This window comes from Somniosus microcephalus, chromosome 5, assembly GCF_052327205.1.
Source record: "Somniosus microcephalus isolate GS21.2 chromosome 5, FLI_Smic_1.0, whole genome shotgun sequence".
Classification (NCBI taxonomy): Eukaryota; Metazoa; Chordata; class Chondrichthyes; order Squaliformes; family Somniosidae; genus Somniosus; species Somniosus microcephalus.
Window position 1 is genome coordinate 34,670,982 of NC_140991.1, and position 15,577 is coordinate 34,686,558.

The 15,577-nt window shown below is 43.9% G+C and overlaps 1 protein-coding gene across 2 annotated transcripts in view; it reads right to left on the reverse strand.

The window, feature by feature from the left end:
• paxip1 (PAX interacting (with transcription-activation domain) protein 1) overlaps positions 1–15,577 on the reverse strand; it is a 145,103-nt gene that overhangs the window by 45,668 nt on the left and 83,858 nt on the right. For both annotated transcript variants that reach the window (XR_015078341.1, XM_085987518.1), the window contains exon 10: positions 3,198–3,335. Coding sequence is in view for 1 of the 2 variants with exons in the window: in XM_085987518.1 (XP_085843644.1) it covers positions 3,198–3,335 (138 nt within the window). In the remaining variant the exon portion in view is untranslated. The remainder of the gene's footprint in view (positions 1–3,197; positions 3,336–15,577) is intronic.

Sequence of the window (15,577 nt, forward strand, 5' to 3'; positions counted from 1 at the left end):
CCATTGTGCTCCCACTCTATAATTTAATAGTGGTCATTTATCACACCTTAAATTGCCATCACACGATTTGAATAATTGGTTATTCCAAATGGTTATGCCTCTAAAGGGATAGCCGAATGCGAGCAATCTATAGAGAAACCAGATATAATTAGGGTTTAAGAACCAGTGACAGCACCAATAAATTTCAGATAGATAGGAGGGAAAAAAATTACTTTATAACCACTTTAAATTAAATCAAAATTAACCAATTCACCAACATGGAGCTATCCGCAAGTTCCTGCAGATTTGTGAGAGGTTTTTACTGAAATGTTGCTCGAGCTTCATTTACATTAATTCCGGTTTATCCTAATTCAGTTCTTATTTTATAATCAAGTTAACATGTCAGGAAAACAAAGTTGTTTCAAGTGAGAGGTGAAAATCAATTGCGCAGTCATAATTTGAGTCCAACGTGCAAAAACTGCTTTACAAAAAAATCATTCAAACAGTCCTACATCCTAGCAGTATTCTTTCTTTCCCCCTTTTCAAAAGTTGCCTTGCCATTACACTCAAAACACTAAAACACACAAAAAGCTTGTATTAGGTGCTTTGCTACTTTACGTGATTGCACAAGAAAATCATTGTCAGGTTTGCCTTGTATTATCTTATTGTCCACTGTGAAAATAGTTTCAAAAGACTGCTGAGGAACACCCAACCCATCAGTATCCTTAACAGTTCTGAACTTCGGTGGTAAGATGTTAACAAGATTATTTAGTAACAGTATATAACCTCTTGATTACAAGCGCAGACCAGTAGCTTAAGATGCCAGAGCAGCACTTCCAACCATCAAATGCCCAATTGAATCCCACCCACAACAGGTACCCATGCTCAGGCTTTTCCAAGGAAGAGTAGATCCATTTGTAATAACATTGGCCCAGAAATTCGGGTCTCCACGGGTGAGTACACACGGGGTACTCACCCGTAGGCCCAATGAAAGTGCCGGTTTCCTGCATGCACTGCGCATGCGCGGGAAACCGGCACTTCCGTTCCCCTGAAAGCAGGGGTTCAGAGGTCGAACCCATGTGCGAGAGGCTGCGCGTGCGCATTGAACTTCTGTTTTTTTTGCAGGTTTTCCCGGGATGGTAAGTCTCCAGGAGTTAGACATGTAAAAAGCAGTCGTAAGGCCTGCTTTTTACAAGGTAAGTGGTGAATTAATTAAAATTAAAACATTTTTTCCACAGGTTTATTATTTTTAAATACTTAAAAGAAAGGTAAGTTTATTTTTAGCCCCTTTAGAAAATAAAATTATTTTTTTCAAAAATTTAAATTGTTTAAAATAGTTATTTCATGTAATTTATAGTTTATTTTAAAAATGTGATTAAAAAAAAAAAAATTATTTGAAGATTTAGTGATGTTCTGGGGCCCATAGTATTTCTAAGTTTGACAGCACTTCCTGTCAAACTTATGAATGGAGCATTCCCTGCTCCGATTGGCTCGCCATGGTCCACGTGATCCCAGGGGATGCATCGAACTAACTGCGCCCCTGGGATACGCAAGCACTGCGTGCCGGCAGCTGGAGCAGGCCCCGGATCGGAATTCCACAGGGGCCCACAGCACAACGGCCGGTGCACAAGGTAAATGCAGGTCGGGGGTTTACACCCGCGGGAAGCCTAAGACCCGAATTTCTGGGCCAATATATCTACAGGAGGGAGTGATGGGGGTGGCTGTTAAATTACTACAGGTGTCCCATGCAACCCTCTCAAGTATGGAGCAATACTGATGGGATCCATGATAATGGCTAACAGCTTATCTTTTAAAAACAGCAACAACTTGTATTTATATAGCGCTTATAACGTAGTAAAACGTCCCAAGGCACTTCACAGGAGTGTTATAAGATAACATTTTTTACACCAAGCCACATAAGGAGAAATTAGGGCAAATAACCAAAAGCTTGGTCAAAGAGGTAGATTTTAAGGAGCGTCTTAAAGGAGGAAAGAGGTGTAGAGAATCAGAGAGGTTTAGGGAGGGAATTCCAGAGCTTCGGGCCTAGGCAACAGAAGGCACGACCACTTGAGCAATTATAATCAGGGATGCTCAAGAGGGCAGAATTAGAGGAATGCAGATATCTCGGGGGGATTGTGGGGCTGAAGGAGATTACAGAGATAGGAAGGGGTGAGGCCATGGAGGGATTTGAAAACAAGGATGAGAATTTTGAAATCGAGGCGTTGCTTAACCAGAAGCCAATGTAGGCCAGCGAGCACAGAGGTGATGGGCGAACGGGACTTGGTGCGAGTTAGGACACGGGCAGCCGAGTTTTGGATCACCTCAAGTTTATGTTGGGTAGAATGTGGGAGGCCAGCCAGGAGTGCACTGGACTAGTCAAGTCTAGAGGTAACAAAGGCATGGATGAGGGTTTCAGCAGCGGATGAGCTGAGGCAAGGGCGGAGACGGGCGATGTTACGGAGGTGGAAATATGCGGTTTTAGTTATGCTGCGGATATGTGGTCAGAAGCTCATTTCAAGGTCAAATGTGACACCAAGGTTGTGAATAGTGTGGTTCAGTCTCAGACAGATGTTAGGGAGAGGGATGGGAGTCAGTGGCTAGGGAACGGAGTTTGTGGCGGGGACACTTTCTCCTCAAGAGTAGCGAGGAAATTGGGTGGAAACCAAAGACAAAAGTACAAAGAGCTTCAAATAGATTTAGGCGGGCGCCAAGGACGCCTGAAAAAGGACCCGAGCCAATTTCGGGCCGGATATTTTTCAGGCATCCTTCGGGCACCGCGGGATATTGGTCCCCAAAATTGGGCCTAGTCCTACCCCAAAGTGTTCTTTGGATTGGCTCAAATGTCACTAAAAGCCAAATCAATCAGTTTGCTCGCACACTGCGGACATATCTATAATTACAAATTATTATAAGCACATGGGCGTTTCTTTCTGGTTGGTCTGGTAGAATGGCCCTCAAATAACTCAATGCTCAAGATTTCCACTTACACCTTTTGGTTCTACTTTCTTGGTGCACTTATGTACCATTTAACATATATTTCGATGGCGCCCTCACCTGCCTTCTTCATAGACTGTATTGTTGTCCTCGTCAGTAAGTTAGCTTTGGGAGTACTGCTCAACAGTTTAAAAAAAAAAATCAATTAATGAAAATCCTTATTTAAGGCAACGTACAATTCCTATCACCCAGCTACGCCCGTCTTCCGGTGCTTGGTTACTCACGTGCTGGGAACAAGGTTTGCCACCTGGCGGGAAGGCTACTGGAAAATGCAGTCCTCTATGGGGCGGAATCATCTTCTTCTTCTTTAAAATGGTGTTCAACCAATGAGCGGTGACACATCGCTTTCCTTCTCTCAAGGCCTAGCAACAACAGAAGGACAACGTGAAACCTTTGAAAAAGGGAGGTCGGCAGAAAATAATGGTTTAAAAACAAACACATTGAAAAATTTCCAACAGGGGTTTAGGAGGCCATCACATTTCCCATGTAGCACACATGTCCTGAACAGCACAATTAAAACAGTCAAAAAAAAGAGTATTAAAATTCTGTGACTACTAAGTTGTAAAACAGTTGTGCTCCAACCGACCTCCGTAGCACTGCGCTTAAATCTCAAAACACACACGTATGCTTTAGTCCCAGTGTTCTCAGGAGGAAGCTGATGAATCGCAGGCAGATTGCTATGGCCAGGACAATGAGATAGATCACTAGTACAGAAGGAATTAAGTCCCTACTTCCCTACCTGCAAACTCAACTTTAATGGTAGTGTAGAAAATGTCACATTCCAAACCACCTCATTATAACCTCTTGGTTGAAGGAAATTGCATAAATACATAGATACAAATATACACAACAGAAACAGGCCATTCGGCCCAACTAGTCTGTGCTGTGTTTATACTCCACACGAGTCTCCTTCCATTCCATCTACCTCATCTCACCTGTTCAGCATCTTTCTACTCCCTTTTCTCATGTACTCATCGGGCAGGATTTTCATTGGGCCGTGGAGGCGGAATTGGAGGCGTTGGGGGGTGGTTAAAATCTCGAAATCGGGGGGCACGAACCCATCCCACCCCCAAGTCAGTTTCAAAGGGGGCGGATACCCGATCTGTGCTGGGAGCCGCCTCCCCGAGGCAGGAAGGGGATTAGTGCTAAATAACTGCCTGTTAACAGGTAGTTAACAGGCAGTTTTTAGCCTAATCCCATTTTTATTCCAGAAGTGTGGGATTCCCGACGGCTCCAAACCACGCCAAGTTAGCAAGGCGGACAGTCGGGCTGAAGGGCTTGGAGGGGTCGAGATGTCCAGTGTTCAGGTGAGTGATGGGTGCATGAGTGCATGTGTTTGGTGTGTGTAAAGTGCTTAAATAAGTTTTACTTACCTTCACAGCCTTCCTTCCTTCAGGTCTCTGGAGTCCCTCATCTCACCGGCACAGAAAGCAGAATGGCCGCGAGCTGTCAAAAGTTGCAGCATTCAGCTTTCTGTTCTGGAGATCTCTCTAAATCAGCCTGAGGAGAAGGAATTAACTTAGTGTACAGATTGTCAGTGTTTGACAGCTTCAAAGAGCTGTCAAACGCTGATATTTCATCTGTCAAAAGCTCTTGACAGATGAAATATCAATCTGTGATGTCATGTTACCAGGTGGCCCTTAATTGGCCCGCTGAGCCCACTGGGCGGGCTCAACAAGGTCAATCAAGTGAAAATCACGTGGGTTGGCCACAACTCGATGGAGGCGGGACTACAACCCCAAAAGTTGTAGTCCCGCCTCCAGTATCAAAATCCAGCCCGTCTAGTTTCCTTTTGAAAGCATCTAAGCTGTTTGCCTCAACTCCTTCCTGTGGTAGCGAGCTTCACATTCTAACCACTCTGAGTAAAGAAATTTCTCCTCAATTTCCTATTGGATTTATTAGTAACTATCCTGTATTTATGGTCCGTCCAACCCATTTATAATTTTAAAGACCTCTATCAGATCTCCCCCAAGTCTTCTCTTTTCTAAAGAAAAAAGCCCCAACCTGTTCAATCCTTCCCAATTGCATAGTGGTAAGCAACCCCAAAGGATATTACTTTTGGAGGAAGGGCACGAAATAAGGGGAAAATAAACCAAGAGGAATGAAAAACATTATATTTAGCATCCTGCAGTAAATGGACTGTGCAATCCATCCAAGTCTATAGGTAGTTAACTGCTGCACTGTATGCTTGTCCCTCTTTTCAACCACATTATAATTTTGTAGTCTGTTCCTCTTAATTACTTAATTTAAAAGAACTAATTCAATTATTTTTAAGGACTAAATTCCCATTTTACTTGTGATATTCTTTAATTCAAATTGTTGGATATTTCAATTTTTCATTAAGTGCAAAAAACAACCTTGAATCACCAGGAGTAGACTGTATTGGTATTCAATTTTTTTTCATTTAAAAAGACTTGGGCCATATTTTGCGACCCCGACAGGTGCGTAGGCGTCCGTAGGGACTGTGCAAGTTCCGGGTTTAGGCATGCAAAGCGCATGCGCTGAAACCCGGCCCTTGCAATGTGAAGAATCTTCTTGACAGATCCTCCGCCTGCCCGGGAGATGGGCCTCTGCGGGTGGAGAGTTGCACTATTTGCACAACTTCCGCCCGCTGAATGCCTGTCAAATTCTTACGCCTGGTAAAAGCAGGCATAATGTCTGCTTTTACCAGCATAAGAGAGTTTTAAAAAAATAGAAAAATAAAAATTCTCAGTCCTTTATAAATTAAAAATACTCTTCACTAAGCCAAGTTTATTTTTAGTCCTGTAAAAACATATACATTTTTGCTTAAAATATTTAATTAAATGGCATTTTAATTAATTTGGTAAATATGTAATTAAAAAAACATGTTTCCATATGTTGGTGTATTTTTTAAATGATCCCCATTCATACTTATGGGAGTTCCGTATGCACAGAACTCCAATAAGTATGAATGGGGGATTCCCTTCTTTCATTGGTTGGGCCGGCCCACGTGATCCCAGAGGCGCCTACGAACCGCCTGCGCCCCTGGGATACGTGGGGCTCTGCTCGCGCGGACCCGGAGATGCCCAGGATCGCAAGTCTCCATATCTCCCGGGCCATCGGGTACATTCATAGAATTTTTGCACGTCGGAGGCGTCCGCCTGCGGGAAGCCTCCAATCGCAAATGTTGGCCCACTTACTTTGAAAATTGAAAGTACATTTTAGAACATAATTTAATACTGCTCGAGAGATCAAGTATTATCACTTTCTGAAATATGCATGAGAGCATTACAGGAAACTTTGTTATATCCGGCACCGACGAGACCGAGCTGTTGCCGATCTATCAAAACTGCCGGACATACCAGCGTTAATGTTGAAGCATACGGAGGTTTTCATCTCCGTATCTGACAACACTGTTGCTTAGCAACAGCTTCTAAACAGTCGGCCCATACCTTAGAAGCGTCTCTGTAGCTTAGCAACAGCTTCAGAGAGACTTTGCAGAGCCTGACTGTGGAAAAAAAAAAGCCACGAGAAGTAAAAAAAAAAAACAAAACGGCTCCTGATTTCTGCCGGTAGATCGAGGTTTCCGGACATACAACCTCCGGATAAACCAAAGTTTCCTGTATTAACTAGAGTTCGGGCATGAGTGACAGATTTGCCATTTCCAAGTCTTTTGCTTAAAAAGATGGAACAAACTCATCGCACAATATCCAGCTTCCCACCAGATACACAGGTTCACATCAATGTTCCCTCTAAGCTGCGTGTGCGCGCGGTCGTGCAATAATCTGCAATCTCAGGCCGTTTTTCCATTTGACATACCTCGCATGCGCAGAAATTTATAAGGATCGTGCATAACAAAGACAGTTTAGAGAGAACATTGATTCACATACGTCAGGGTGAGCGTTTCATCCTGGAAAGAAAATCGGGACAGCCTGCTGAAGGACAAATGGCGCTGATCGTACGAGGGGAGGAAAGCGACAGCCGTGATCCGAATGCAGGACTGGAATCTGAGGGGCTGCATTGAAAAGAAGAAAAATATCCTCCACAGTGCGGAGCCACTGGGATCAGCTGCTTCAAATTCTGAAGAGATGTCTTCTGTCTTTGCAGCTGTTGTGATCAATTCCCTCAACAGCACAGGAATAAATCAAATTCAAATTCAAATGCTTTATTGGCATGAAAGTTTACAGAGAACCATATTGCCAAAGCTTACATAGCAAAAAGGTACATTTTCAAACATTCTGTAGGTGTCAATCGATTTGACATTTGTTGGGTACATACAATATTACTTTTAAACAATATTAATTTTAAACAGTCTTTGTACTTCATTTGGTACGTTCAATATTAATTTTAAACAGTCTTAATTTTAAACAGTCCTCAGGTTGTGACATGTTGTTACATATTTGGCCCCAAGGTATGGTCTGTCTCCTTCTCCCAGGACTAATCTCAATTTTGACAGGTCATCCAATTCCTTGAAATCTGGGGTTGTTTGGCTTAGCTTGTTGAATAATATGTTTCTTGATGTGTTGAATTTTTCGCATTTTAGGAGGAAATGCATTTCTGTTTCAACCTCGCCGGCCAGACATTGATCGCATATTCTATTCTCTCTAGGCTGCCAGGATTTCTTGTATCTGCCTTTTTCAATTTCCAGTTGGTGGTCGCTTAGTCTGTACCTGGTGAGGGTCTGTCTCTGTTTTGTGTCTCTGATGGTCGTGAGGTAGTCTGCCAGTTTATATTCTCTTTTTAGGGCCCGGTAACATTCTAATCTGCTTTGGCTTTCGGTTATTTTGTTCCAATGTTCCAGGTAGGTTTCTTTGCATTGTTTAATGATTTGGTTCACTCGGATTGGTGTTTGGACGGCTGTGTTGGTCTGGGGCTGGTCAGGGTCCGGCTGAGTACTTAGTTTCAGTAGCAGCTGACTCAGGGGACTCTTTTCTGGGTTTAGCTCTTGGGTCTGAAAGGCTTTGAAATGAAGGGTGTCTGGGGAGCTAGATTTGAGGTGATTTAGGAAGTTTAGTGCTCGTTTTTGGATGTTTATTATCAGTGGGTATCTGCCTAGTTCGGCTCTGCATGCATTTGTTGGCGTTTTTCTTTGGATGCGAAGGATGCTTCGGCAGAATTCTGCATGTAGGGCTTCTATTGTGTGTTTAATGAGTTGCAGTCAGCCATCGGATTTGATCTCTTATCCGATGCTTCCGTTATGGCACTGATTGTCACCCACCAGGGAGAAACCGGAAAAGGTTAATTATATCCCAAAATGGTTACCTGCGTCCCAAAATAACGAGGTCAGATGGAACAAAGTTGACAATAAATGGCCCGGTCTTAAGGATTCATACCATTACTGCACTTGTAAGTAATCATTCCTACATTACAACAGTGACTACACTTCAAAAGTAGTTCACTGGCTGTAAAGCCCTTTGGGATGTCCTGAGGCCATGAAAGGCACGATATAAATGCAAGACTTTTTTCTTTTCTCAGCATCTGCATCTTCCTTCACAAAATCCCACTGCTTCAGTATATCAGAATTACAACAACAACTTGTATTTATATAGCGCCTTTACGTAGTAAAACGTCCCAAGGTGTTTCACAGGAGTGTTATAAGACAAAACATTTGACACCGAGCCATACAAGGAGCAATTAGGGCAGGTTACAAATAGGTAGGTTTTAAGGGGCGTATTAAAGGAGGAAAGAGGTAGAGAGGTTTAAGCGGGGAATTCCTGAGCATAGGGCCTAGGCAACAGAAGGCACGGCCACCAATGGTTGAGCGATTATAACCAGGGATGCCCAAGAGGGGAGAATTAGAGGAAGGCAGATATCTCGGGGGTGGTGGGGGGGGGGTTGGAGGAGATTAGAGAGATAGGAAGGGGCGAGGCCATGAAGGGATTTGAAAATAAGGATGAGAATTTTGAAATCGAGGCATTGCTTAACCGGAAACCAATGTAGTTCATCAAGCACAGGGGTGATGGGTGAATGGGACTTGGTGCGAGTTAGGCCACGGGCAGCCGAGTTTTGGATGACCTCAAATTTACCTTGGGTAGAATGTAGGAGGCCAGCCAGGAGTGCGTTGGAATAGTCAAGTCTAGAGTTAACAAAGGCATGGATGAGGGTTTGAGCGGAGGCAAGGGCGGAGACAGGTGATGTTACGGAGGTGGAAATAGGTGGTCTTCGTTATGCCGCAGATATGTGGTCGGAAACTCATTTCAGGGTCATATATGACACCAAGGTTGCAAACAGTGTGGTTCAGCCTCAGACAGATGTTGGGGAGAGGGATGGAGTTTGTGGCGGGGACTGAAAACAATGGCTTCTTTCTTCCCAATATTTAATTGGAGAAAATTTCTGCTCATCCAGAACTGGATTTCGGACAAGCATGGAACCAGGCGAGTGCAGCCCCACCCAGCTGGACGACAGTGGAGAGGCGTTGGAGAAGGATGGAGTGGTCAATCGTGTCAAAGGCTGCAGAATTATGTCATTTGTGACTTTGATGATATCCATTTCAGGGGCGGAAACACGATTGGAGGGATTCAAATATGGAGTTGCAAGAAAGATGGGCACGAATTTGGGAGGCGACAACACATTCAAGGACTTTGGAGAGGAAAGGGAGGTTGGAGATAGATACATAGAAGATAGGAGCAGGAGTAGGCCATTTGGCCCTTCGAGCCTGCTCCACCATTCAATGAGATCATGGCTGATCATCCAAATTCAGTACCCTGTCCCTGCCTTCTCCCCATATCCCTTTAGCCTTAAGAAATATATCCAACTCTTTCTTGAATATATTTAATGAACTGGCCTCCACTGCCCTCTGTGACAGAGAATTCCACAGGTTCACCACTCTCTGGGTGAAGAAATTCCTCCTCATTTCAGTCCTAAATGGCTTACCCCTTATCCTTAGACTATGACCCCTGGTTCTGGACTCCCCGGCCATCAGAAACATCCTTCCTGCATCTAGTCCGTCCAGGCCTAACAGAATTTTATAGGTTTCGATGAGATCCCCTTTCAATCTTCTAAACTCCAGTGAGTATAAGCCCAATCGACACAATCTCTCCTCATACGTCATTCCTGCCATCCCAGGTATCAGCCTGGTGAATCTTCGCTGCACTCCTTCCATGGCAAGAACGTCCTTCCTCAGGTAAGGCGACCAAAACTGCACACAATACTCAAGGTGCGGTCTCACCAAGGCCCTGTACAACTGTAGCAAGACATCCTTGTTCCTGTACTCAAACCCTCTTGCTACGAAGGCCAACATACCATTTGCCTTCTTAACCGCCTGCTGCACCTGCATGCTTGCCTTCAGCGACTGGTGCACAAGGACACCCAGGTCTCTTTGGACTTCCCCTTCTCCCAATCTATTGCCATTCAAATAATAATCTGCCTTCACTTTGGTGGCAAAAACAGGGATAACCTCACATTTATCCACATTATAGTGCATTTGCCATGTTTCTGCCCAGTCACCCAACCTGTCCAAATCGTACTGGAGTTTCTCGGCATCCTCCTCACAGCATACCCTCCCACCCAGCTTTGTGTCATCTGCAAATTTGGAGACATTACATCCAATTCCCTCGTCTAGATCATTAATATATATTGTGAACAGCTGGTGTCCTAGGACCGATCCTTGCGGTACCCCACTAGTCACTGCCTGCCACTCGGAAAACGTCCCGTTTATTCCAACTCTTTGCTTTCTGTCCGCCAGCCAGTTCTCTATCCAAGTCAATACCTTGCCCCCAATCCCATGTGCCTTAATTTTGCACGCTAATCTCTTATGCTGGACCTTATCGAAAGCCTTCTGAAAGTCCAAATACACCACATCCACTGGTTCTCCCTTATCTATTTTACCAGTTACATCCTCAAAAAATTCCAGTAGATTAGTCAAGCACGATTTACCTTTTGTAAATCCATGTTGACTTTGTCCGATCCAGTCACTGCTTTCCAAGTGCTCTGCTATTACATCTTTTATAATGGACTCTAGCATTTTCCCCACTACCGATGTCAGGCTTACCGGTCTATAATTCCCCGCTTTTTCTCTACCACCTTTTTTGAATAGTGGGGTAACATTAGCTACCCTCCAATCCATGGGTACTGTTCCAGAGTCTATCGAGTTCTGGAAGATGACCAGCAATGCATCTACTATTTCTAGGGCCACTTCCTTAAGTACCCTGGGATGTAGATTATCAGGCCCTGGGGATTTATCGGCCTTCAGTCCCATCAATTTTCCTAACACCATTTCCCTACAAATACTAATTTCTTTCAGTTCCACCCTTTCATCAGACCCTATGTTCCCCGGCATCTCTGGGAGGTTATTTGTGTCCTCCTTTGTGAAGACAGAACCAAAATATGTATTTAGTTGGTCTGCCATTTCTTTGTTCCCCATTATAAATTCCCCTGATTCTGACTGCAAGGGACCTACGCTTGACTTCACCAATCTTTTTCTCTTCACATATCTATAATCTATAAAAGCTTTTACAGTCAGTTTTTATGTTCCCTGCAAGCTTACTCTCATATTCTATTTTCCCTTTCTTAATTAATCCCTTGATCCTCCTTTGTTGAATCCTAAACTGCTCCCAATCCTCAGGATTATTGCTTTTTCTGGCCAATTTATATGTCCTCTCCTTGGATCTTATGCTATCCCTAATTTTCCTTGTTAGCCACGGTTGAGTCATCTTTTTTGTTTTATTTTTGTGCCAAACTGGGATGAACAAATTCTGTAGCTCATCCATTCGGTCTTTGAATGTTTGCCATTGCCTATCCACCGTCAACCCTTTGAGTGCCATTCCCTAATCAATCCTACCCAACTCACTCCTCAGACCATCGTAGTTTCCTTTATTTAAATTGAGGACCCTTGTCTCTGAGTCAACTACTTCATTCTCCATCTTAATGAAGAATTCGATCATATTATGGTCGCTCCGACCCAAGACGCTTCGTACAACAAGATTGCTAATGGGGCAGTCGTTTGCAAGGACGGAGGGGTCAAAGGTTTTTTTTTGAGAATGGTGTCGATGGCAGATTTGAGGGAGAGGGGGACAGTACCTGAGGAGAAAGAACCGTTAACAATGTCAGCTAACATGGAAGCCAGAAAAGGAAGTTGGGTAGTCAGCAGTTTTACAAAGAATTTTACAGCACAGGATCAGGCCATTCGGCCCAGATGGTCTATGCCGGTGTTTATGCCCCATGTGAGCCTCCTCCCACCTTACTTCATCTAACCCTATGAACATATCCTTCCATTCCTTTCGCCCTCTTGTACTGATTTAGCTTCCCCTTAAAGGTATCTATGCTAATTTCCTCAACTACTCCAGGTGGTGGCGAGCTCCACGTTCTCAGCACTCCGAGTAAAGAAGTTTCTCCTGAATTCCTTATTGGATTTATTAGTGATTAACTTATACTTATGGCCCCTAGTTTTGCACTCCTCCACAAGTGAAAAAATCTTGAATCTACCCTATTGAACTCCTTCACAATTTTAAAGGCCATCAATTAGATCACCTCTCAGTCTTCTCTTTTCTGAAGAAAAGAGCCCCAAAGCCTGTTCAATCTTCCCTGATAAGTTTTACCCTCTCATTTCTGGCATCATCCATGTAAATCTTTTTTGCACTTTCCCCAGTGCTTCTTTATCCTTTTTGTAATATGGAGACCAGAACAATGCACAGTACGTTAACTGTGGTCTAACCAAGGTTCTATAGAAGTTTAATATAACTTAGCTGCTTTTGAATTCTACTCTTCTAGAAATGAACCCCAGTGCTTGGTTTGTTTTATGGTTTTGTTAACCTACCTTTAATGATTTGTGAATCTGTACCCCTAGATTCCTTTGCACCTCTACCTCATTTAGACACTTATTTTCCAAGTTATAGGTGGTCTCCTTATTCCTCCTACCAAAATGCATCACCTCACACTTACATATATTGATATTTATTTACACGCCCATTCTGCAAGTTTGTTAAGGCCTTCTTGTATTTTATCGCACACTTTCTCAATATTAACAATACCCCCAATTTGGTAATATCTGCAAATTTTGATATTGTATTCCCACTTACAGTCCAAATAATTGATGTACATGGTGAACAACAGATGATCCCAGCACCGATTCCTGTGGAATACCACTTGCCACCTGCCAGTCTGAGTAACTACCTTTAACCCTTACTCTATTTCCGGTTTTGTAGCCAATTGGTTATTCACTCTGCTAGTTGTCCACTGACTCTGCACGCTCTGACCTTAGTAACGACCAATACTCCCTGCAATTCTTTTGGGGCTGCGCGGCCCAGTCAAAATATTGCGCATGCGCAGTTTTTCTATTGAAAAGCCAGCTGCGTGGGACCTCCGGAGCGCAGTGTGGCCACGCAGCCTACAGGGAGCATTGGTAAGGACTCTATTATGTGGTGCCTTATCAAAGGCCTTTTGAAAGTCCATGTATATTACATCCACTACATTATCCTCGTCTACTCTTTCTGGTACTTCAAAGAATTCAATAAGGTTGGTTAATCATGACCTTCCATTTTGAAATCAGTGCTGACTATTCATTATTATATTTTCGGTTTCTAGATGTTTTTCTATTACATCTTTGAATAAAGATTACAATATCTTTTCTACCACCGACATTAAGGCAATGGCCCCGAAATTCGGGTTTCCACGGGTGAGTACGCACGGGGTACTCACCCGTAGGCCCAATGGAAGTGCTGGTTTCGTGCATGCACTGCACGTGCGCGGGAAACTGGCACTTCCGTTCCCCTGAAAGAAGGGGTTCAGAGGTGGAACGTGTGCGCCGGAGATGCAGCGTGTGCGCATTGAACTTACGTTTTTTTTCCAGATTTTTCCGGGAGGGTAAGTCTCCAGCAGTTACACATATAAAAAGCAGACGCAAGGCCTGCTTTTAACAAGGTAAGTGGTGAATTAATTAAAATTAAAACATTTTTTCCACAGGTTTATTATTTTTAAATACTTTAAAGATAGTTAAGTTTATTTTTTAGCCCTGTTAGAAAATGTAATTAATTTTTTCAAAAATTTAAATTATTGTTTAAAATAGTTTTTATATAATTTATAGTTATTTTAAAAATGTGATTTAAAAAAAAAAATTTATTTGAAGTTTGGGGCTTATAGTATTTATGGTTTTGACAGCTCTTCCTGTCAATTTTATGAATGGGGCATTCCCTGCTACCATTGGCTCTCCATGGCCCACTTCGAACTAACTGCGCCCCTGGGATACGCAAGCACTGTGCGCCGGCAGTTGGAGGAGGCCCAGGATTGGAATCCCACGCGGGCCCACAGCTCAATGGCCGGCGCGCTAGGTAAGTGCAGGTCGGGGGCTTGCACCCGCGGGAAGCCTCCGACCTGAATTTCTGGGCCAATGTGTCTCACATTCCATAACTTTGCATTAGCCATAAACAACTTTTTTTCCCTCTCCACCCCCGCCTACTGCTTTCACGTGTTAAATGTATTCTGTTTCTTACAAATAGATGGCGCAAGATATGCTATTCATACCTCCGACACTTGGAGGTGTAGAATTTCTGACTGACCGCTCACCTAATTGGTTCAGTTATAGAGGACTCCTGATGACCTAATAAGCTCCACTAACATCAATAGTGCGGCTGAAATGAGGTTGTTTTGATCCTGCAGCCCCAGCAAGAACATTGCCAGTTGCTTTTGGAGGGACTGGCAAATCTCTATCTATCTCAGCTTTTATAAAAACTGCACCTTGCAGAGGTTTAATTTGAGACTACTGGTTCACCAGAAAATCAAACCGTTCTCCCGCTCCTTTACTGACGGGGAGAGGACTGGCCCGTTCTGATGAAAGGTCCCACCCAAAACGTTATTCTCTTTCAAGTGCTGACGGACTTGCTGTGCGAGGCTGAGAATTTTCGGCTTTTGGTTCTGGTTTCCAGCAATCAGAGTGTAACGGGCAGCCAATTCGCTGCCACACATTTTGCGCCCCCGCCAAAGTTGAATTTCACCCCGTTTCTCCAACATCCTCCTTTCTCACTTCCCATTCTCTTCCTGCTATAAACTGCAATTTGCTCAAAACTCAGTCACCTGTTTAGTGTCCCACACTACATCCTGCTCAGCCAACATCCAACCCTAACTTATCCTCTTCACTCCCCCGACGAGCTCACCTCACCCTGTCTTTGTAATCTCCTCCGGTCTTGTATTCCTCCTGCACCCTTTGGTCCGCAGACTCTAGCCTTCTGTGTACTTCCTGCCCACTTCACCCCACCATTGGTGACAGAGCCTTCGGTCACCTCAGCTCCACTCTCTTGAACCCCCTCCTTAAACCCCATACCTCTCTTCTCCTTTAAAAGCCTTCTTAAACCTCGTTTGACCAAAGCATTATATTTGCTAAGGGAGTTGGTGCGTATTCGATTTGACTTTTCCCTCTGTAAAGCACCGTGGAATGTTTCTCTGCAGTAAAGGTGCTATGTAAATGCAGTTTGTTGCGGTTGCAGACTAGGCATGCAGGCGAAATGTGCAAGGTGGGAACTGCACGAGGATAAGAAGATTGGAGTCGCCCGACACCATTAACAAATCAGAACAGGCTGGCCAGTAATTTCCTCAGAGCTGCTCCCTCTCTGCTGCTGTAACTCTGCCAGGTGTGCGGCGCAACCCTGCGTATGCACGGACACGACATTTCCACCACACTTCCCGTCAAGTTACAGCAACAGAGCAGGCGCAT